The 21224-nt window shown below is 62.1% G+C and overlaps 1 protein-coding gene across 1 annotated transcript in view; it reads right to left on the minus strand.

The window, feature by feature from the left end:
• Nucleotides 1–8615: 8615 nt before the first annotated feature.
• THBS2 (thrombospondin 2) overlaps nt 8616–21224 on the minus strand; it is a 23593-nt gene continuing 10984 nt past the window's right edge. The window contains exons 8-22 of the mRNA XM_039881802.1: nt 19842–20012; nt 19524–19700; nt 18750–18923; nt 18150–18277; nt 17921–18073; nt 17326–17544; nt 17056–17163; nt 16243–16402; nt 15014–15132; nt 14155–14389; nt 12509–12736; nt 11853–12124; nt 11357–11454; nt 9507–9646; nt 8616–8715 (exon numbers count right to left, since the gene is read on the minus strand). Of these exons, the coding sequence (XP_039737736.1) occupies nt 8708–8715; nt 9507–9646; nt 11357–11454; nt 11853–12124; nt 12509–12736; nt 14155–14389; nt 15014–15132; nt 16243–16402; nt 17056–17163; nt 17326–17544; nt 17921–18073; nt 18150–18277; nt 18750–18923; nt 19524–19700; nt 19842–20012 (2390 nt within the window). The 3' untranslated portion in view covers nt 8616–8707. The remainder of the gene's footprint in view (nt 8716–9506; nt 9647–11356; nt 11455–11852; nt 12125–12508; nt 12737–14154; nt 14390–15013; nt 15133–16242; nt 16403–17055; nt 17164–17325; nt 17545–17920; nt 18074–18149; nt 18278–18749; nt 18924–19523; nt 19701–19841; nt 20013–21224) is intronic.

Here is a 21224-nt window from a genome sequence, read left to right on the forward strand (position 1 = left end):
CAGTGCCCCCAGAGCTCCCGAGTTCCCCCCAGAGCTCCCGAGTCCCCCGGGGCCCCTTCTCGGCCCTGCCATCCAGCACGTCTTGGAGCCAGCTTCACGTGTGTCTTTACCAACGAGGCCTGTCCGCAAGGTGACTGGCATGGGTTCCTGACAGGTCCGTGTGTGTAAGCGCGGGGCGAGGGGGGTCCCTGTTCCTGGGGACTCTCCGTGTGGTGAAGGACGAAGTCACAAACAGCTACTTTCAGTGCAATGTAGGAAGGTTATTTTTTTTTTTTTTTTTTTTGCATTTGTTGAAGGAAAACTTTGAAGTTATACTACATGAGTTTATTGTAGACAACAGTAGTTGGGACCGTGGAGTTCATCTCTGGGCGTGTCTGCCCTGTTTCAGCCGCTGCTGGCTGACCATCACTGGGAAGCTGCAAGCAGGCTAAGAAACGCCTCTCCTCGCCCATGTCCTGAATCAACCAGGGGTGCAAGTTCGGGTTATCGGCGTGGCCTGAGGCGAGGCTCACGGCGGGCCATTAGCAGCACTGGTCGTCAGCTTCTTGCAGGTCGACCTGAGTTTCTCGCTGGCGCCCGGCATCTGCGTAATTCAGCTACACGAGAAATCTTCGCAGGAACAGGGAGGGGATTTTTCAATTTACCAAAATCCGAACACGAGCAGCCGCATTTATTTCGTGCACACAAGTCCACACGGACACGCCAGCCCCGGGGGGATGTCCCTGGGGCCCCTGCTGACATTTGGAAAGACACGAGGGCCCAGAGAAGCCATCGGCGCAGCGGTTCTTACCGTCAGCAGCTAGAACGGTCGAATGCCCCCCACACGTTCGCGGGCACCGCCGGCCGCTCAGGGAGGCCGGGCTCTCGGCTCGTCTTCCTTTTACTCACTATTTGTGTCTTTTAAGACACAAAAGCATCTGAGTCTCCTCCGCGGTGGTCCCTGTCTGAAAACCGGCGTGTCTGTATACACACACCGCGGGGCTCGCGAACTCTGGGCAGACGCGGTGTCCTCCTGATGTGTGTGCAAACGCGTGTGAGTGTGCGAGCGGCACGGAAACGATGCACGTGAGCAGAGATTGCTCCCACGTCCAGGAAACGCGAACCTCCACACACTTTATAAAGACACTGTCCTTTACTCCAGAGCAGATATTTGCGAGAAAAATAAGAAAATTCAATGAAGTCTCAGACCTGCAAAACCTCTGCACGTGGCGTCAAATCCAAAGTCGGCTGGAAAGAAAGCGCAGCACGTTTGGGATCAAAAGCAGCGAAAACTGTCTGGCTGTGTTAAGATTTAGTTTGTTTTCAGGGACATAGTGATAAATACAGATTAACGCAACACCATGGAGAGTGTGGACGTATTCGGACATTGCAATGTGTTTGGAAACCAGACGCGAGCCGAGGAGGAGGCTTGACAGTCAGAGCCTGAGCAGCCTGCGCTCTGTTGACACTCGCTCCGTGTCCCGTCCTGGGCTGAGGCCCGTGTCCGTCTCTGTCGTCACTAAGACGGGCGCCATCTGCTGTTTCGCTGTGACAGAAGCCATCGGGCTTGCGGACCCTGGTGCCGGAGAGAAGTCCCTCCCTCGTGCCCTCCACAGTTCGGCTTCCTCCGAAACGCAGGAAACAGGCACCGGCCTCCGGCCACGCGGGGCGTGCCGTTCCCACGGCCGGTGCGAAGAATCGGCCCAGGAGAGCCGTCCTGCTAGCACGCGCGCTGCGGTCAGCAAACTGGCCTTGGCGGCTGTCCCAGGAGAGCGAGCATGAGTCCTGGGCTCTGGGCAGCCTGCAGGACGGAGGGCCGGGCCAGGAGGGGGGCCAAGACCAGGAAAGAGGCCGCCCCAAATCACCAGCAAGGGCCTGGCCTTCAGACCACGGGGCGACATCCGGGGCAGGCTAAGCTCTCGGCAGAAGACCAGAATGTGACTGACGAGCTGGCCTTCAAGGACCCGGTGGTCATCCCACTGGGCACGGAGGGTGGTGGCCAGCGGGAGACGGCCTCGCAGGCCCTGAGCACCTGACGAGGCGCGGGCGGGGTCGCTCCCAGTGGAGGCCACGGAGGCCGCTCAAGCCGCGGGCAGCGGAGCTGGGGACGATGGGGGCTCAGCCCCCACGTGGAACTCCCGACAAACAGCGACGTGCGTCTGTGTCTCGGGCGTGACCCACTTTCCTGCATCCGTGTCCAGATTATGACCTAAGACGGGCAGAACAAGCGTCTCAGATGCAGCACGGCCGACACTCGGCCTGCAGGGTGCACGGACCCCGCGCCGATGACCCGACCTTCCGGCCCCTCGGTGAGCCCGGGCTCTCTGCATCGTCACCACCTTGTGCCAGCCCCCAGAGAGAGTCTGAACACAGTCGAGGCAGCGGACAGCACTGAGCGTCGAGGGGACGAGTCAGTGCGTCTCGGTGGTTTGGAGCCAGATGTCCTGAGCCACGCTGTGCTTCCCGTGTCGTGGGATGTGCTCCGCCCCCGCTCGCACACAAAGCAAGGCCACCAGAGGACAGGTTCCGGTCAAACCCCGGGCCGCCCTCTCCCCGGGCCCTAAACCCCGGAGTGCAGACACGCACACGTCGGGGTCTGGCTGTCCTGGTCCCGCCCAGCGTCTCTGGCCCCCGAGCCAGCGCAGGTGGGAAAAGGTCCCCAGCCGCCTGGGGGGCCATCTCCCACGCCACAGACCAAGGAGGGGCCGCGTCTGGCCTGCTGGGGGACTCATGTGCGGCCAGAGGTGGCCGGCCCCAGGACTCGGGGTCCCACCTACCTCTGACCACTAGAAAGACACTTTGTGGGGAACTTGGAATCTCGGCGTCTGATGAAGCGTATGTTACTGATTCAAGGTAAGTGTTGAAATTTTCCATTGCCTAACAGAGGAAAAGGGGGAGACACCCTCGCTGGCCTCTAAGGGAACCACAAATGATTTGCTGACTTGTTTTTTTTTTTTCAGGAAATACTTTTTAAATCACGTCTTGGCAAGCAACGTAAGAGCTATTTCTGGGTTTTGAGCTTTTCTTGAATAAGAATCTGGACTTTAAAACGTTGAGGACTGCTTTAATTTAAAAACTAAAAAATATACAAAACACGATGAAATGATTAATAGTGTAAAATCGTTATTAAAATGTGCAAAATTTGCAGCCCGTGACACTACAAGGAAACCTAAACTCAAGACAAGCTGACACCGTGGCTGCAGTGGCTGACGCGGGCCACGAAAGGAGGAGCAGGCAGCGGGACGCGACGCCTTGAAGTCCTAGCTGCAGAAACACGGCGCGGTCTCCGAAGCCTCGCGTGGCCCCAGCAGCAGCCGGTGCGAGTTCGGGTTTGCGCAGAGGGGGTCGGGGCCCCCGCAGCCCGCGGTTCGCCAGCCAGCTCCGGCGAGATGTCTCATCCCACCGGTGAGCGAGCTGAGCGTCCGGGATGCTGATGATCTAGCCGCCCCGGGAGTTGTGTCCACAACCTGTGCTTTTCAGTACAAAACAGGGCCTGTCTTTCATAAACGTTAACTTTTGCTCCTGCGTAGAAGGTTTTTAAAGAAAAATATTATAAAATAATAGCCCAAGAGCCACAGGACCAACATCGGGGACGCTGGGCCCCTCACGTGTCCACAGCTGCTCGGCGCTGCCTTTTTGGGTCTCCACCCACAGAAACGGGCGACCCCACCGACTGGACCGGCCCGTCCGTCGCGAGAACTGAGCGAGAACGCAGGGCGTCGAAACCCTAGTTTTCCTCAGCGTCAGAGCCCGCTGGAGATGCGACTTGGCTGCGCCCGGCCCGCGTTTGACCACCATCGCCTTACTGCTGGCCACGGCGCAGGAACAGACGGGTGCAGACGGGTCCCCAGAGTGAGGGGACGAGGGCTGGGGGGCCACAAAGACCCTGCTCCGGTGTCCCGCTGCTTATGCAGCCTGAACACCCCCAGCAAAACGCCCTGGGGGCCGGGGTCGAATGCGCAGGCTCTTCCTTCGGTGGGACCCCCACAGGCCCTGGGGCACTGGGCGTGGGGTGCCACTGCCGGAGCCCTCGGCCTGTGCTGTCCCCTCTCTCCCGCCCACCTCGCTCAGTCCAACTTCCTGGAACGACCTCCAAACCGCACAGCCTTGTCCCGAGCCACGGCCACAGTCTGCTTCAAGCGGCGGTGAGCTGGACAAAGCCGTTTCGAAGCCCCCTTGGCGGCGAGAGAATCGGCCCAGGAGAGCGATCCCGCTGGCACGCGCGCTGTGGTCAGCAAACTGTCCTGAGCGCGGCGGCGGGCCGGCCCCGGCCCCCAGGACGGCCGTCTCCTGTGCTGTGCCCCACGCCGTGGGGGGCCTCTGCCGGCACGGGCCGGGTTCTCCCTGTCCCCACCCCTGTCTGGGCTCCAGGGCTGACCCGGTTTTCAGCACATCGACCCACAGTAGAACACAGCTCAGCTTTGAAAAATGCGTTCCCCAGGGAGGTCACGCCCAGGAGGCTGTGATAGGGTTTGGGTGTTTCTGAAACCCTTCGGCGTCCCAGTCAGGGATCTGGGCTGGGGCGTCCCCCAGGGTGCTGACCTCGCCCCTCCCAGGCTGGCGATGCTGAAGTAACTCCCAGGGGCCCTGTCCCGTCACGCCCAGGCCCTGCAACCGCCTGCGTCCCGCACCGTGTCCCGCACCATCAGCAGGGCCTGGCAGGAGCAGGGCGTTGATGTCTGGTGACACCACGGTGTCCCCGAAGACCCACAGGAGTTCTCCTCCCAAGCAGGCCGCATGAGGACCAGCCGTGTGGGATGCCCGCCACACACCCCGTGGGGCAACCCTTCACGGGGACTTTCCTCGGCCGTTCCTCTAGTCGTGGGGGTGACCTTTTACCTCGTGGGCTGGGTCACAGTGGGCAGTCAAGACAAGCGAGCGGCACATGGGCCATGGGCCCTGGGGACAGGAGGACGGTGCTGGGTCTCTGTGCAGTGGGGTGGGGGTGGGGGGTCCAGGGCAATCGCGGCGTAGCCAGGGCCTCTGAGCTGGGCTCTCCATCACCTCTGTGCTCGATGTCTGTCCCCCAAACGTGCGATACCTGGCCAGGCCCGTGTCATTCCGAGGCTCGCGGACGGCACGGCAGCCAGGGACTCGCGTGCTCACATCGTGGGGGCCGTGACTTGTCCCCTCCCCGCCAGTTCCTGGAACACATACTCCCCCAACTGCCTCGACCCGCACCCCTAACCCGCGTTCGATGACATCACACGGCTTGGCCTAGTGGCCAGGAGCCAGCTCTGGACCCAGGAGGGCCTGCCTCCAGGCTCTATGTCCATGTCCCCTGCGTCACCCCAGGCAGAGATGATGCTAACCCCAAAGGGCACTGCAGAAGCGCCCCGTTGCCCGAGGTCCAGAAGGGCAGGATGAGGCTGTGGGGCTGGCGCTTGGTGGCCTGAGGCCCAGACCACTGGCAGGAACGCTCACGGGCGTCCCCAAAGCCGATGTCCCCAGCCTGTGGTGGCAGTGAGCAGCTCTCACCTCTGAACCCCACGCCCTCTGCCAAGTCGCTCCCCCGGGAGGGAGGACGGGCTTCCTGGCTCAGGACCATCCCGTGAAGTCCCAGCCGCCCCGCCTCCTACCCTGTCCGGTCCTCAGCAGAGTCCCACCTTCCAGGCGTTGCTGTCCGCCTCCCCCGCCCGGTCATCACTCCTCCCCCACCCCCCACCACCCCCGTGGCGGCATCTGCGGGCCGCTGGCTCCTGTGGCCAAAACACCACTTCGTGAAACTCCAACTAATCGAGCCGAGCCTGACCTGGACGCTGGAACCCACAGAATCCCTGGGAGGGACCCCGTCCCACCTACAGCGGAGACGCTGGCCACAGTGAGGGTCGGGCCACGAGTCCCTCTGGGACCTTCCTCTCTCTGACCGCAGACCCCAGGCTGGGTACTGGTGAGTGAGGGTGCTGTCACTTTGTCACCAGCTCCTGAGCCATGAGGACGAACTGGCTCATCACCTGGCGTGATCGGAGTCCAGCTGTCACAGCGTCCTCTGTCCCCAAGCACAGGCTCAGACACTGCGGACGAGTCCCGCGGGACAGGCAGGGGCTGGGAAGGGCTCAGCAGCCTGTCAGACTATTTTCCGCACATGACAAAGGGATTTCCAGCTGTGGAGAAACGCGTCCGCACTCGCGCCCGGCTTCCCGGCTCCCGCTAAGCGTGTGCCCGCTTCGTGTCGTGAGCAAACGTGCCCCAGCCCCGTCCAGTGCGGCCGCGTCTGGCCAGAGCCGCTTCCCGGGAGGCCTTGTTCCTGAACTTCTCCAAGGCTCCTCGACTCCATCTGTAGGTCTGATCTTTTCCTCCACGTGTCACAAAACCGTCTCATCCCGTCACCTCAACGTCCCCCCACACCTCGCCGCTTCCCCGTCGGACTCACCCCGGCCCCCTTCGATGTGTGGTTCTCGCCAGCCTCCCTGTCCGCCCCATGCTCCTCACACACCCCGCAGAGCAGCCCGGGACAGAGGCTGCCATCGGGCTCCGCCCAGCGACTCTGAGGTGTCCTTCCTGCGCCCTCCGCGGTCCCCTCTCTAGGGCACGAGAGCCACCTGGGACATGCAGCGGTGTCAGCGAGAGGGTCCCGTGGCTGCTGCGTTTCCCTGAGTCATTTTAGTGACCCTTACCAAACTCACGGCATGGTCCCGCCCTCCCGTCTGACGGTGAGAAGCGGCAGGAGGGAGGGACCGGTGTGTGACGGGCCTTGGCGAGTCACACAGACGCCTGCCGGACGGCGCGTCCTCCCGCCGGGGTCCTGAGAGGCGGAGCAGTGTTCTCCCCTCCCCCACTGAGACTCTTCTAACTCTTTCTCAAAAAAGGGAGAGAGATTCATGTGTAGAAAACCTTTTACAATTTATTTTCTGTTATTAATAGTCTTTAAAGTATAAAAGTGAGGCTCTAGCTGAATGCAGGGTTTCGGTGGGAAGACGCCGACCGGGCCGACAAATAAATAAGTATTTACAGTCTTTGGCAAAACAAAGAAGTTTCATCAATCTGTATGAGAAGTTTGTTTAAAAACATAAATAATTTACCAAAAAGAATATGGTACATTGTAAATATTCACATCGTCACCCCGTACCGCCGTCCCCTCCCGCCAAACACAGGGACCCACAGACTCGGCACAGCGTGAGGCCGATGGCGCCCGCTTGCTGTCCGCAAAAATGTAAAAAGTGCAGCAAAACGAAAGAAAGTCGACCTTGAAGGAAGCAGCGAACACGACTTTGTCAAATGGAATGTGGGCGTTAAAACGGAAGCTACGGATTCTATTTAACATCAAAATGAACCCACTGTTGATGGCCAGTGGCCAGGGAGGGTCTGCCCCCGCGCAGGTCGGCCGAGGCCACCTCCCCTGACGCGGCGCGCGACTGGCAGGGTCCGTGCCAAGCAAAAGCGGACCACGCCTGGGGGACGGCCACGTGGCCGACGGCGGCTGAGTCTGGAGAGACTTGGCACTGACGTTTCATCGGCACAGGTTTTAAAATCCTCTGTACAGCAGATACGTAGCAGTGAAAAATGCTGAATTAAAGTCACTGGCAACGGTATATATTAAGGTTCCATCCATTATAGACTCTTCATTATTATTTATTTATTCTATTACATTTTACAGCGTGCTTTGTCACGACAGCATAAATTATAAAGCTTTGTAGTTTGACAGGAAGATATTTTGCTGCATCTTTATATTATTATATGCCAGTCATATGTTTACTTCTGGAAATTATACCACATATGTGTTCCCTGGCACTTTCAAAATAAGTTATTGTGGAATGGAACTGTATTCTGTGTTCATTTAATAAATATTAACACGACACTTATAACTGGAACCTTAAGGAAATGTGTCACCGAATTGAGTAAAGGCAATTTTTCCATGGTTTCGAAGCCTAGACCAGGAATTACACGCCAAAGTAGGTGTGCCGTTTGCCGGCGTGTCCGGCCCCAGGAGCAGAGGCCGGAGCGGGGACGCGGGGGGACTCGAGCAGACTGGCGGTTGGAACGCAGAGTCGAGTGACAGCGGCCAGGGGCTGTCTCGAGTCTGCTCGGCCCCACGCGGCCGGGCGGCCGGCCACGGGGCGGCACCTCGCTCACACACAGGAGGCCTGGCCAGGCCCACGCCTGCCCCGCCTGGGGGCCACTCCGCGGGGACCGTCCTTGGACTCAGTGGGCTCCGCGAGCGAGAGGCCCCTCGCCACGGGCCGAGGGCGGGGGCAGGGGATCCTCGTTTACACTCCAAGTCATTTCTAGTGTCCCAGTCGGTCGGTGGGCAGCCTGTGTTGCAGGGCCCTTGGCCGACCGCCTCCTTCCTCTGACGACCCTTCTGATGACCTAACGAGGCTGCGTGGGGTGGCGGGACGGCCGCAGCCCTGTGGGAGCGCCGTGGTGCCGTCGTTCCTGCTTAATCTGCGATGCTGTCTCACGCACAATGTCCCTTCGACTCCATATACACATAAATACAATAAGGAATTACATGTTACATGTAAACGCCATTCTTTTCAACAAACGAGAAAAAAACAACGTGCTGTCGTGACAATCGTCACTGCAGAGTCTCGCGTGTCGTCAGACTCTTTCCTGCGGGGGCGGGGTGTTCATCTCCGGCCGCGTCACCGTGTGATCTCGGGGCTGATGACGGAGGTGAAGGTCAAGGACGGGGCGGGGCTGCTAGCGGAGAGTAGAGTCCGTGAGGTGCTGAGGTGTCCGGGCGACAGCATGGGCCGCACGTGGCTGGAAACGCAGCAGGTCCGGTTTACGCGTCTAGAAACAGTGAGCGGAATTAGGGTGCTGGGCCCTGGGTTTCCTTTCGTTCCGTTTCACCTGTAGCCTAAAACGTCTTTAATTTTTAAAAAAGACAGCAATGTGGTTGGTTGGATGGATGGATGGATGAGTGGGTGATGGATGGGTGGATGAAGACATCATGAAAAGATGAAGGAGGGAAGCGGGGGAGGAAGCGCTGAAACCCCACAGGTAAACGAGAGCTTCGCCAGACACGAGGAGATAAAGTGAGGTTCTGTGCTCCCTTCATCCCTTTATTTGATGTATGATCGTCAACGTGTGGCTTTTGAGAAGCATCGCTGAGCCTCGGTCACCTCAGCTGCGCAAGGGGGATACTGTTGTGTCATGTGACGGTGAGGGATTAGACCGGGCGGGGGCCACATTCCCTCCGGGTCTGTAATCTTTGATGTAAAGAGATAACCAAAGAGAACCAACCTGCCCTCCCTCCTCCCTCCTTCCCTCCTCCCTCTCCTCCCTCCCTCCTCCTCCCTCCTCCTCCATTTGCTTTTTCCCTTCCACATCAGCACGGGTGACGACCTAAACTCAGTCAGGGGCTCGAAGTGGGGAGAGAGCACAGAGGACACTACAGGACAGTGCGGTGGGGCGGGCATGGAGCACTGGAAAGCGTTTGTCCTCCTGAGGCCTCCGCATCCGACTGCGAACGGCACGAGTGACTTGAACTGACCGCACGACACGCCTGCTGCGGGCGGCCCCCTCGAGCGCGGCGACGGTGTGCGTGTGCCCCCGCCCCCCAGCAGCCTGTCCCCGCTCACCTCTGCACTCGTACTTGAGGTCCGAGAAGTAAACCATCTCCTGGGAGAAAACGAACAGGCCCAGCCGCCCGCCGGCGAAGGTATGGTCGTACACGGGCCCCGAGTCCGCCATCACCTGCTTCCCCTCGTGCACCAGGACTCTGTGGACGGGGACAGAGGAGAGGGTGACCCCGTGACACATTCGGCAGTCCTTCCCCACTACTCTCGCTACGATGGCGGGGCTCCCCGCTCTCGCCTTCGAGAGCTGAAGAGCCGGTCAGTGGTGCGGGCGGCCCTTGCTGGTCCCCTCCATGGGGCCGGGGGCCTCTCTCAGCCTGGGCACCAGCCCCCCGCCCCGTGACCTCCATGTCATCGCCATCAGAGTCATCGCAGCCACGTGCCCGTCAGCTTCCTCCCACTAGCTGTGCGCTGTGTGACGGCCGGGCCGGGCTGCCCTACAGACGAAGAACGGACGCCTTGGGCCCAAGCCACCCTGGTGGGCGACACACGATGGAGCAGGCGGGCGTCCCCGTGGGAACTCACACCCTGCCAGTATGCACGCCCCACCCAGCCGCACGGTGCTGGGACACACACTCACACACACACACAGACAAACACAAACACACAAGACATGCACACATACACACACACAGACACAATACACAGAAACACACATACACAGATACACACACAGATACACACACACATACACACACAGACACAAATACACAGACACACACACAGATACACACAGGCACACACACATACAGACATACGCACACACAGACACACACATGTGGCCACATAAAATACATACATGCAGACACACATGCACATACACAAGACAGACACGCATATGCATACATACACACACATACAGATACAGACATACACACATGCACGCATAGACATATCACACAGGACACACATGCACACACATGCGACAGATACACGACATGCACATGTAAACACACACAGACAGAACACGACACACACAAGACATGCACATACACACAGAGACACAACATACACAGACACACATATGCAGCACACGACACAGACACACACATGCACAGACACACATGCACATACACATACAGATATACACACACGCACACGCGCAGACACACACAGACATGCACACGCGCACGCCCACGCACACACACCATTCGTGAAGGGCCTGCTGGGTCACGCTCTTATCAACTAGTGTTAACTTCACAAGACTTAAATTTCAGTCATCCACAGCTCATTTTACTCAAAACCCACCACGAAGGCCGTCACGCTGGGAGGACAGAATTCAGTGGGACTGACATGGGTGAGAGTTTTCTCCGGACGTGATTTCAGTTCGGCCACTCGCGTGTCAGACACGAACGCGACCCGCTTCTCCAGGCGGAGCACGGGCCACTGCGCTTTCTCCGCTCGCCCAGACCGCCCGCCGGGGCCAGACGCTCGCCACCCTCTGAGCTACCTGAATGCGACACGTGCGATATTCTGCTCTGCCACAGTTGGGGTTCTGTCTTTTAAATGACAGTGACTTGTAGGTAGGAGGAGGTGCGGGGCGGGAAAGAGGCGGAAGCCCCAGGGCGGCCTGCGCGCCGGACTCCGAGTCCGTCCGCACCGTGACTCGCTGTGCGAGGAAGTCACGCGCATGCGCGCCGGGCTCGGAGTCCGTCCGCACCGTGACTCGCTGTGCGAGGAAGTCACGCGCATGCGCGCCGGGCTCGGAGTCCGTCCGCACCGTGACTCACTGTGCGAGGAAGTCACGCGCATGCGCGCCGGGCTCCGAGTCCGTCCGCACCGTGACTCGCCGTGCGAGGCAGTCACGCGCGGCCGTCTCTGGACGGAGCGTCCGTGCCACCGAGCGCCCTCACCTCATGTAGCCCGTCTTCGGCCGGTGGGTCAGGTGCCACCTGTAGGCCGTGTAGTCTTTCCAGCCAATGTTCTTGGGGTCGTGCCACAGGGTGCGCACCTGAGGGGAAGAGCGAGTCTCAGTCGCAGTCGCACGGTGCCAGGAGGGAGCTGTCGTGTGGGCCGCTGCGCCTCACGCTCACAGTACGGATGCCCAGGGCCGATCGGAGCCCACGCCGGCGAGCAAGGGCACAGTGCCGGGAGCACGGCCACCTGAGCTGGACACGCGGCCTCGCGTCGGGGCCTCTGCTTCCTCGGCGTGGGACGTAGGTGCACCCTTACGCTGGCACGGGGACAGAAACACGCTTAACTGGGAGAGTGTCGCCCATCACGCTTGCAAAAGCGCCCGGCACGGCGTCTTTGAGAAGGCGGGGCTCACTGGAAGACCCTGAACATGATCACGCTGCGCGGCAGTGGACGAGCCCAGGGTGGGGGCCTCCGGGGGCGGCCGCGCCTCACCTGTCCGGCCGTGTTCCCGGTGTGCCACAGGGCGTTCCGCAGGTGCTCGCCCGTCCCCGTGGTGGAGTTGACCACCTTGAGGGACACGCCCGAGTAGCCGTAGGCGCGGGTGGGCTGGTCCTCCCAGTAGGTCTGGGTGACCTGTTTCCACATCACCACGTAGAAGCGGCTGCTGGACTGGTAGCCGAAGACGAAGCCGGCATAGTCGTCGTCACGGTCGGTGTTGACGTAGAACGTGCCGCTGAAGTCCACGGACCCAAACTCGTCGAAGCCTGTGCCGGAGGGAGCAGCCGCCCTGAGACGCGGGGCCCCTGGACCAGCCCCGAGCGCTGGCCCCGCGCTGTGGGTCGGGCCCGCCCCCTGTCCCGCTTGGGTTCTGTCACCGTGACGCTAGTGACACCCAGACCCCACCCGCGGGGGCGGGGCAGAGTTTCACTGCACTGTGTATTTTATCGACCCAGCTCGTGAGATCAAATGAAACTTCAGGGACTCGGAGAGCGAGCACGCGCTTCCCCGAGCTCTTCCGACCCGAATATTTAGGCGACGGTTCTGCAGCCCACGGAGGACGGGGCCGCTGGAGGGACCTGCCACCCCACCCATGCGCTCGGCAGGCCGGCACAGGCAGGGACAGCGAGCGCGTGCGCGCTGACGCTCACCGACCGCGATGCCAGGGTCGGAGTTCGCCGTCTGCACCAGCTCCTTGCCCTGGTGGCGGATGACCCAGTTGGGGTCGATCTGAGTGGTGCCCTTGGGGTCCAGGTGGACCATCTGGAAGTTCCTGAAGTCGGTCTCACTGATGGCGTTGTTCTCAGGGCACACGTCGTCAATATCCGGCACGCTGTCATTGTCAAAGTCGTCTTTACAAGCATCTCCCCTCCCGTCACCTGTCACCAAGGACAAGTGGGAAAGTAAGGAAACACAGGAGACGGCTTGCCACCGGCCCTTCCGTGTCTGAGGGAAGCCAGCGCACGATCCCCTGCAACGCAACGGCCGGCATGCTGTGTATTCCATGCGGGAGCCCGCGCCTCCAGCTCCTCGGAGAACCCCTCGCTGCGGGCTCTCCACGCCCTTTGGCACACCGAGGAGCTCAGCAGGGCGGCCTGCCACCGTCACCTCCCCAGGGGGCCACCTCTCACCTCGCCTGAGCTCAGAACGGGTGCGGAACCCGAGTGGCCGTAAGGTGACCAAGTGGCCTTCTGGCTTTTTCCTCATAGGCCAGAGTCTATTACCAACTTTCGTGATCACTCGCCTACCGTGTCCTTGGCACGTAAAGCGGCACCCATGCTAAGCATGGTTTTCTCTGGGGAGATACGGAAGCTCCTTATCCACTCTCCCAGCGAGGTGGCGGGAGCAATGGGGGCGAGGTGGACCACAGCCCCCGGTCGCTGAGGGACGGGGGCGCTGCATCGTCACCCAGTCTGTGGCACGGTGCCAACCCACAGGCAGGCCGGTCAGCCAGACCAGCCCACGGCAGGGCCGGCTGCTTCAGGGAAGGTGACCGACGTTCAGCCACGTTCCCGCCGCATCCCTGCCGGCCTTTCCTTTCTGCTCACGGAGACGCACCCCACGGCCGGGCGGCCGGGAATTCAGGCACGAAGAGCTCTGAAAGCCACCGGAGGGCTTGGCGGTGTCCGCCCTCCAGCCAGGCCTCCCTCCTGGGGAAGCGGCCCCGGTCTCTCTGTCCAGAGCTATGAGCTGAGCGGCTGTGGGGATACGTCTGTCCCCAGCTCAGAGAGCCCCGTGTTCTCTGCCGGCTGCTCCATGGGGGTCCCCGGGGCTTCCCTCTGTCAGTGATTCCCACATGCCCCTCGGTCACACTGGCTCAAACACCCAGGGACCCATTGTCGCCACCCATGAGGAACGTGCATCCTCTACATAGTGCCCGGAGTCAGCAGGATCCATTTGCAAGCCGCTGTGTCCCACCTGGACCAGAAGCCCCAGGATGCCCAGAGCCCCGAGCCCTGCTGAGCACCTGGTGACTCACTTCAGACCCCGCGGGAAGGCCATGCCCGCCCGGCCGAACCCCCCGGGCCGCAGCCCGCAGCGGCCCCGGGCGCTCACTGCCAAGAGCACACCCCGCTCCCACTGCTAGGACCTGCTCTGCCCTTGAAATAAACCCGCCCTGTCTCCTTGCTGCCGTCACACACCGACTTCTCCTTCATCCTGTCGCGGGCCTTCTTCACAAAGGCCCCCAAGAGTTTCAAAAATTAGGGAGAGGCGGACACCTCCGCTCACCCCGACGTGGGCGACACCAGCAGGAAGCCGAAGAAATGTGCCCGTGCACCAGCCGTCAGTCACCTACCATCTGCGTCCTCCTGGTCGGGGTTGGAAACCAGCCGGCAGTTGTCCCTGTCATCTGGCACCCCGTCATTGTCATCGTCCGAGTCACAGGCGTCACCCTTGCCGTCGTGGTCGTGGTCAGCTTGGTTGGCATTGGAGATGTAAGGACAGTTGTCCTGGTTGTTCTGGTGGCCGTCCTCATCGATGTCCTCGTTGTTGTCACACTGGTCTCCCACAAGGTCATTGTCCACATCGGTCTGAGGGACAGAGCATGGGGACAGCGTTGAGCATCCATCCGGTGAAATGGGTGCCAGGCTGACAGCCACCCGTGGGAGCTTCAGCTGGACCACCTCCTCCCACAGGCGACGGACGGCTGGAGCACGGAGAGCAGCCGGCTCCTGAAGGTCACACTGCTGTCCACGCACACCTGGGGCTGGGCCCCGCCGCCTCCCTCAGCCGCCTCCCACGGGGCTGCTCCGCTTAGGGAAGAAGGGTCAGCTCCAGGGCCAAGCCCCCTTTGGACGTCATCCCCGAAAGTATGGTCTACGGACCACATCAGCAGGTCAGCTCTCGCTGAGTCTTCTGAAAGCAAAGCCAAGCCCGCCGATCGTATCGGGGATGTACAGAGACAATTCAAGGACAACACGGTCCCTCTTCAGACGGGGGGAGGGGTGAGGCGTCCGTTCATCTGGCCTGTGGCCACCGACACACGAAAGTCCTGCTCAGAGCCAACTTCAGTACGTGTTTTCAGTAAATATTTGTTGGCAGAGCTAATGGAAACCCACAAAGACGTCTGTGTCTGCGACTGACCTATGACCAGTCAAGCCCCCCAAGCCCGCCCTCTGCTCACGGACACCCCGATCGGGTGCCTGATCCACTACCTGGTCGGGGTTGTGCACCAGGGGGCAGTTGTCGCAGTGGTCACCCACACCGTCACCGTCGGTGTCTCTCTGGTCCGTGTTATAGACGTAGGGACAATTGTCTCGCTCGTTGAAGACATCTGTCAGTATCCAAAGGAAAGAGAAGCACATGATCTCCGAGAAAGCTGCTTTTCCTGTCACGTCACAGCCCGGCTTCTAATAAAAGCGACCTCGGGACACAGCACGGTGTGAGGAGCGCTGGGCGCGTCAAGTGTCCCCTTCACGGTCAGCCGCTCTTCGTGTAAGCCAGGGCCGGCTCTCAAGCCTCCAGATGCCGCCAGCTGCGGCTGTGCCGCCACGGGGCCGTCTCGGAGCCCGCCAGGTCCAGGGACCTGACGTCTGTCCAGAAAATGGCGCTAAGCGGGAGCTGGCTGTCTCCCCAGGTACCCTGCCTTGTCGCCCGTCCCCTACACCAGTGGGAAAGTGAGGACGGCAGGGCTTGGCAGGGTTTTTCAGGGAAATACCTTATTTCAAGAAACATAAAAACCGCTCATGAATTCTACCAAGATTGGAACTAGGAAAGAACGTGACTTAACCCTGGACGGCAAAGACGCCGCATCAGGGACCAGGCACACCCGGCGGAGTGCGGAGACAAGGCCGAGGCTCTGTCTTGTCCTGACCAGGGGGGCCTGGGGAGGAGGGGGTGTTAGCCGGGGGTCCAGGGAAGGTGGGATAAGACCTCAAAGAAGCGCAGGCCATAGACGCCAGCTGGATCCGGAGGGGACGCCCAACTGCCCAAAGCCCTAGATGCTGGCACGTGAGTCACTGTCCTGGAGCGGGGACAGCGGTCAGTGTCGTACCAAGTTACACCCAGAAACCCTCAGGAGAGGGGCGCGGTCAGGCCAGAAGCTCGCCCGGGGCTCAGGCTGGGGCGAGGCAGGCACCGAAGGTATAGGGACCGGGACAAAGGGGGCCTGGTGGTATCAGGGTCCCACCCGTGGGTACCTGGAACCTGAGGGAGCTTTGCAGTGAGTGTCCAGTGAACAGGGGGTGCGAGGGCCTGGACATGTGTCTCGGGAGGGGGTCCTGAGGCTGGCGACCCCTCACTGCCCACGGGAAGGGCTGAGTTCGGCTCCTGTGAGGGGCGCCCCACCTCGCACCAGCCTGCAGACGGCCCACGCGGAGGAGCCGTGGGGCCGGCGCACGGCCCGACATGGACGCGAGCGCCCCGGACGCGGGGCGGCACTGACCGTCCCCATCGATGTCCACGGAGCAGGCGTCGCCCTCGCCGTTGTTGTCCGTGTCGATCTGTGCAGGGTTGTGCACGTAGGGGCAGTTGTCACAACGGTCCCCAACCTCGTCCTTGTCATAGTCGAACTGACGGGGGTTGAAGAGGAGCTGGCAGTTGTCCTGGAAGGGCAAGGGCCACGCGTGAGAAACGGCACAGGGACGTCTGCCGGGCGCTCGCGAGCTTCGTGCCACAGCCGGTCGGCCACGGCCGCAGAGAGCGAGGAGCGGGCGCCGGCCAGGTCGTCACTGCTACGCGTGCCTCCGCCCGGCAAAAAGCAGACTTCCCACGGGAGGCCGGTAGACCACACGCCGCGCGGGGAAGACAGACGCCACGGGATAAATGCCACGGGAACCAACGAGGCGGGCATCAGTCGAGGGATCAAGGAAAGCCAGGTGCGGGGCCGCCGCTGACGAAATGCGCGAGGCCTGTCCTGCTGGTGTGGCCCGTGTGCCGACATCGAACCGTCGCGTTTGCAACCATCTTTCAGAAATCGGTGACTCGGAACATCACCATAAAGGCAAGTGCACCAGTCTCGGCCGAAGCTGCCGCGCCCACGGCCAGCACCCACGGGGGGCGGGGAGGGGGAGGCGTGTCCCTTACGCCACCAAAAGCGGGTCAGGCACCGACAGCGTTCTCCGCGGAGCGCGTGGGCAGCCGCGCCCGGATGGTCGGCTGCTTCGCAAACCCAGCATTTGCCGTGGCGACGCGAACGTGCGGGAGCCCGCGGGGACCCCTGACCCGAGAGCGGGCGCTGGGACGGCACCGCCCTGACCTTCTCGTCACTGACGCCGTCATTGTCGTCATCTTCGTCACAGGCGTCGCCAACGCCGTCCTTGTCGAAGTCTTCTTGCCCTGAGTTGGGCAGGTGGGGGCAGTTGTCCTGCAAACAGAGGACACGTGCCGGTCACAGCAGCGCCCTAGGAGCCTTCGCGCAGGAAGGCTCCCGCGCTGTCACCGGGAGCCGGGGCCCGCCGCCCTGGCACCCTGCCCGGAAGTGCCGCCGGGAGGGTTTGGAGCGTCCCCTCCCCGCCCGCATGCTCACCTTGACGCAGTGGTAGGTGGCGTTGGTGGCACACACCAGGTTCTTGTTGGGCCAGCCGTCCAGGTCCGAGTCCTCCCCGCAGATGAGTCCGTCGCCCGCGTAGCCCGTCTGGCACTCGCACTTGTACATGGGGTCACTGAAGTGGCCCAAGAAGATGCATTCCGCGTGCTGGTGGCAGTTGTGGGTCTTGTCCTTACAGGGGTTCTCAGGCTCACACACCTGCGAGGAAGGGCACACACTGAGACTGTCGCTTGGTGGGAAGGGCCAGGGCCAGGGTGTGGGGATCCCCTGACGTACACGGGTGGCAGCTGCCGAGCAAGCATCCGGAACATGCGTCCCAGCCTACAGGACACGCTGTGCTGCCACTAACTCACGAAACAGTTACCTGGCGCTCACGGGCCCTCTGCACAAAGACCCAGCCTGAGTTCTGTGCTCTCACGGCCTGTGCCCGGCGACAGCTCTGCACCCACGCGGTCGCCCGCGCCGGCAGACAGAGCCCGGCCACCCACAGCCCTCGCTTTCCACCCACCCTCCGTCGCTCTAGGCTCTGGCCGGCGGCTCGGAAGCCTTCGCCGATGACGCGGAGGCGGCTCACCTGCTTCTCCATCCTGGCCGCCTCCAGCCCGACGCCGAAGGGCTGGCTCCCTTTGAGGCGAGGCGGGCACGGCAGGCAGTGGAACCCGGGGCGGGTGTTGACACAGCGGTGCGACTTGCCGGTCGAGAAGCAGACGTCGGTGACCACAGCACACTGCAGGGACGAGCGGAGGTGAGCCCGCGGCTCCCCGGCCCCCGCCCCCACCCCCCACTGCCGGGCAGGCACCCACCTCGTCCAGGTCCTCGCAGTACGTGCCGTTGCCCAGGAAGCCCGCCGGGCAGGAGCCGCAGGCCCAGGAGCCGTCGGGGAAGCTGCTGCACTCGGCACCAGGGAAGCAGGGGTTGGACAAGCAGCCGTCTGCGGGGAGGCAGGGCGGGGTGAGGCCGGGCGGGGTGAGGCCGGGCCGGGCCCACGGGCGCCCATCAGGACGGACACCGACCGCGGCCAAGGGGCTCGCGTGGGCGTTGACCGACGGCGGCTCAGCTGCCGTCAAACTCAGTCCGTCAGGGAACGCCAGTGTGTCGTGTGCTGTGATACTGGGCAGCCACCAGACATGACCAGCCCCAAGAACGGACAGCTCGGTGGGCGGTCACGCATGTGTCCTGCGGTCATTAGTGTGTGCAGCATCTGTTCTGCGTGGCACAGTTCTGTCTCTACGTAAACGTGCGGCAGGAGCGTGGTGCGGGTTAACGGCGGCACTCCTTGCGTGCCTAAAGCGGAGTTTTCCCCGCTGTGTTTCCCGTGCGTTTCGTACTTTTAATCGGAATGAAGGCGCAGTGGTCACTTGGAAGACCACTGTGGCTGCGCCGGAAGGCCCAGGGTGACCCACCTATGGGGCAGGTCCTCCGGCTGCACATCTGCTGCTCCCGGACGTCCCCCACGCAGGCCTGGCCTCCGTGCTGCGGCTCCGGGCTGTTGCAGACACGTGTCCGCTCCCGGATCCCTCCGGCACAGGTGACCGTGCAGGCTGACCACGGGGACCAGGGGCTCCAGCGACCGTCGACTGCGGAGGGAGAGTGGGAGACCGTCAGGGCGGGTGGGGCCTGCTCTGCAGGGACACGGAGGGACGAGCGGGGGATGTGATTCTGACGGCCTGAGACCAGGGGCTGGTGTCAGTGACGGATCTCGATTGGTTCTGTTTTGACCTCCAGGAAGGGAAGTCGCACAGCCTTGGCGTCTAGAGGCTGAGGACCGCTGATGGGGCCGCTGGCAGCGGGCACGCCTCTGCCACATACGCGAGGCGCTCGTGCCCAAGAGGGTCTGTGACATCGGGGTCCATTTTAAACGGCCGCCGTCCATCACTGGCACAAACAGGTAATGGGCGGTGGAAGAAATCACCCTGCATGTCTGTTCTCCCGGGTCTGGACACCGTGATCAGGTCCCCACAGAAGGTCCTGGCACTGGGCCCACATGTGCCCCGGAAGCATGGACCCCGCCACCCGGTGGCGGAGACGGCCGTGTCCTGAGACACGCGGGCTGGGACAGCCCCCTGCCCAGGCTCTGGCTCACACAGCGCAGCCTGGCCCAGGCGCTGGGCACTGGCGCCAAGGTCCAGCTACAGAGCCGGCCGGCCGGCTCTGGCCCCACCGCCCGTCCCACTCACTTGGGCACGGCGGGCCCTGGCAGCCCTTCGTCTCGCGGCCGCTGCCTTTGCAGGCCTTCCCGCCCATCTGGGGCACCGGCGAGTTGCAGAGCCGGATCCGTGTGATGTTGCCCAGGCCACAGGTCGCAGAGCAGGAAGACCAGGGCGACCAGTGGCTCCAGCCGCCGTCCTGCCGGACTAGCACACGGGAACGCGGGCCATCAGTGGCAGACCACCAACCAGGCTGGATGCCAGGGGAGCCCACTGGGGCCCTCGGACAGAGGGCAGCGGGCGCCGCCGACCCACCCCACGGGGATGGCCGAGCGGCCTGACACTCACTGCGGTTGTCACACTTGCCCAGGCTGCACGCCCGCGTCTGGATGGACGGGCCCAAGCAGGTGTTGCTGGTGACGTCGCACGACCGCCCTCTCTGCTGGGTGCCAGGCCCACAGGTGGCAGAGCACTCCGTCCACTCCGCCCACGGGGACCAGCCCTCCTCGCCGTCCGCCGCTGCGTGGGAAACACAAGGACCCCGTCAAGCCTCCGCCCGGTGACGGGCACAGACGGACGGGCACACGCCGTGCCTGGGACCACGCCCTCGGGACAGCAGATGTCAGCTTCCCACGGGGGAGGACGCTCTGTAGTGGGCAGAGGCCCCGAGGATAAACAGCGGGAACCACCCAACGAGGGTCCTGTGCTGGACACCGGAGGATGTGCCCGAGACAGCGGTGCCACTGCCCAGCATGGGATCGGGTGGTGTGGATGGGACCCCGTCCTTCCACATGAGGCCCCCGGGCTCGTTAAGACTTACTCCCACGGACCCTCCATTGGCTGATTTACACATGGCGGAACTTGCCTATTTTCACTTGGAATTACAGGTCACTAAACTTAGTTCTAAATAATTCAAATTGGGGACAATTAAACAGGAAGACAATTCCCTACGAATAAATTTCTCACAGGTGACGACAATCCTTGAGATAGGGAAAAATGGAAGAGTCCTGGAAAAGGGTGAGGCGCGGCTGCTTGTTCTGTTTCGTCTGGGGAGAAGGAACACGGGAACATGCTGTGATCGGGCCCCGGGACGCAGGACAGAAGTCCAGCACCGTGACACCCCTGCTGACACCGAGCTGACGTGGGCCCCAGGCAACCGCAGCCACACTCCCGGCCTCTGGTACGGTGACAGCCGCTGGCCACAGCAGGTCAGGCGCTGTCACGTGCTGGCCTGCTCGCTGGGACCACAGCATGGCCTCTGCAGCGCCATCACCACTGCGTCTCACAGACGATGACTCAGAACCTCGGGGGTGTCCCACCCGCTCAAAATCCCCAGGGGCTGAGCCCGATCTCTCGAATGCACCCTGAGGACGGCACACAGTGGGGCCAGCGGCGGGATGGAGGCTGTCTGCACACTCGAGCGTCCCCACCATGCCAGCCCAGGCTACACGGAGGGCGAGTGGAGGACAGAGAGGCCTGGTGGGGAGAGACGCCGGGCAGCTCGGAGGAGCGGCATGTGCCCAGCCTTTGTCACTAGCCCTGAGCCCAGACCAGAAGCGTGAGGATAAGACACAGGGAAGGATGAAGCAGGGCCTCGAATCCAGCTGGGGTCAACCCAGAGCCAACCTAGGACCCGCGATTCACTCGACGCCATGGCTGACGGAGGAAAGGAGGCAAAGGGCCCTGCCTGAGGGAGGGACAGGCACCACAGAGGGCCTTGGTGGGACACAG

The sequence above is a fragment of the Pteropus medius genome, unplaced genomic scaffold, assembly GCF_902729225.1.
Source record: "Pteropus medius unplaced genomic scaffold, Ma_sr-lr_union100, whole genome shotgun sequence".
In the NCBI taxonomy this organism is placed as follows: Eukaryota; Metazoa; Chordata; class Mammalia; order Chiroptera; family Pteropodidae; genus Pteropus; species Pteropus medius.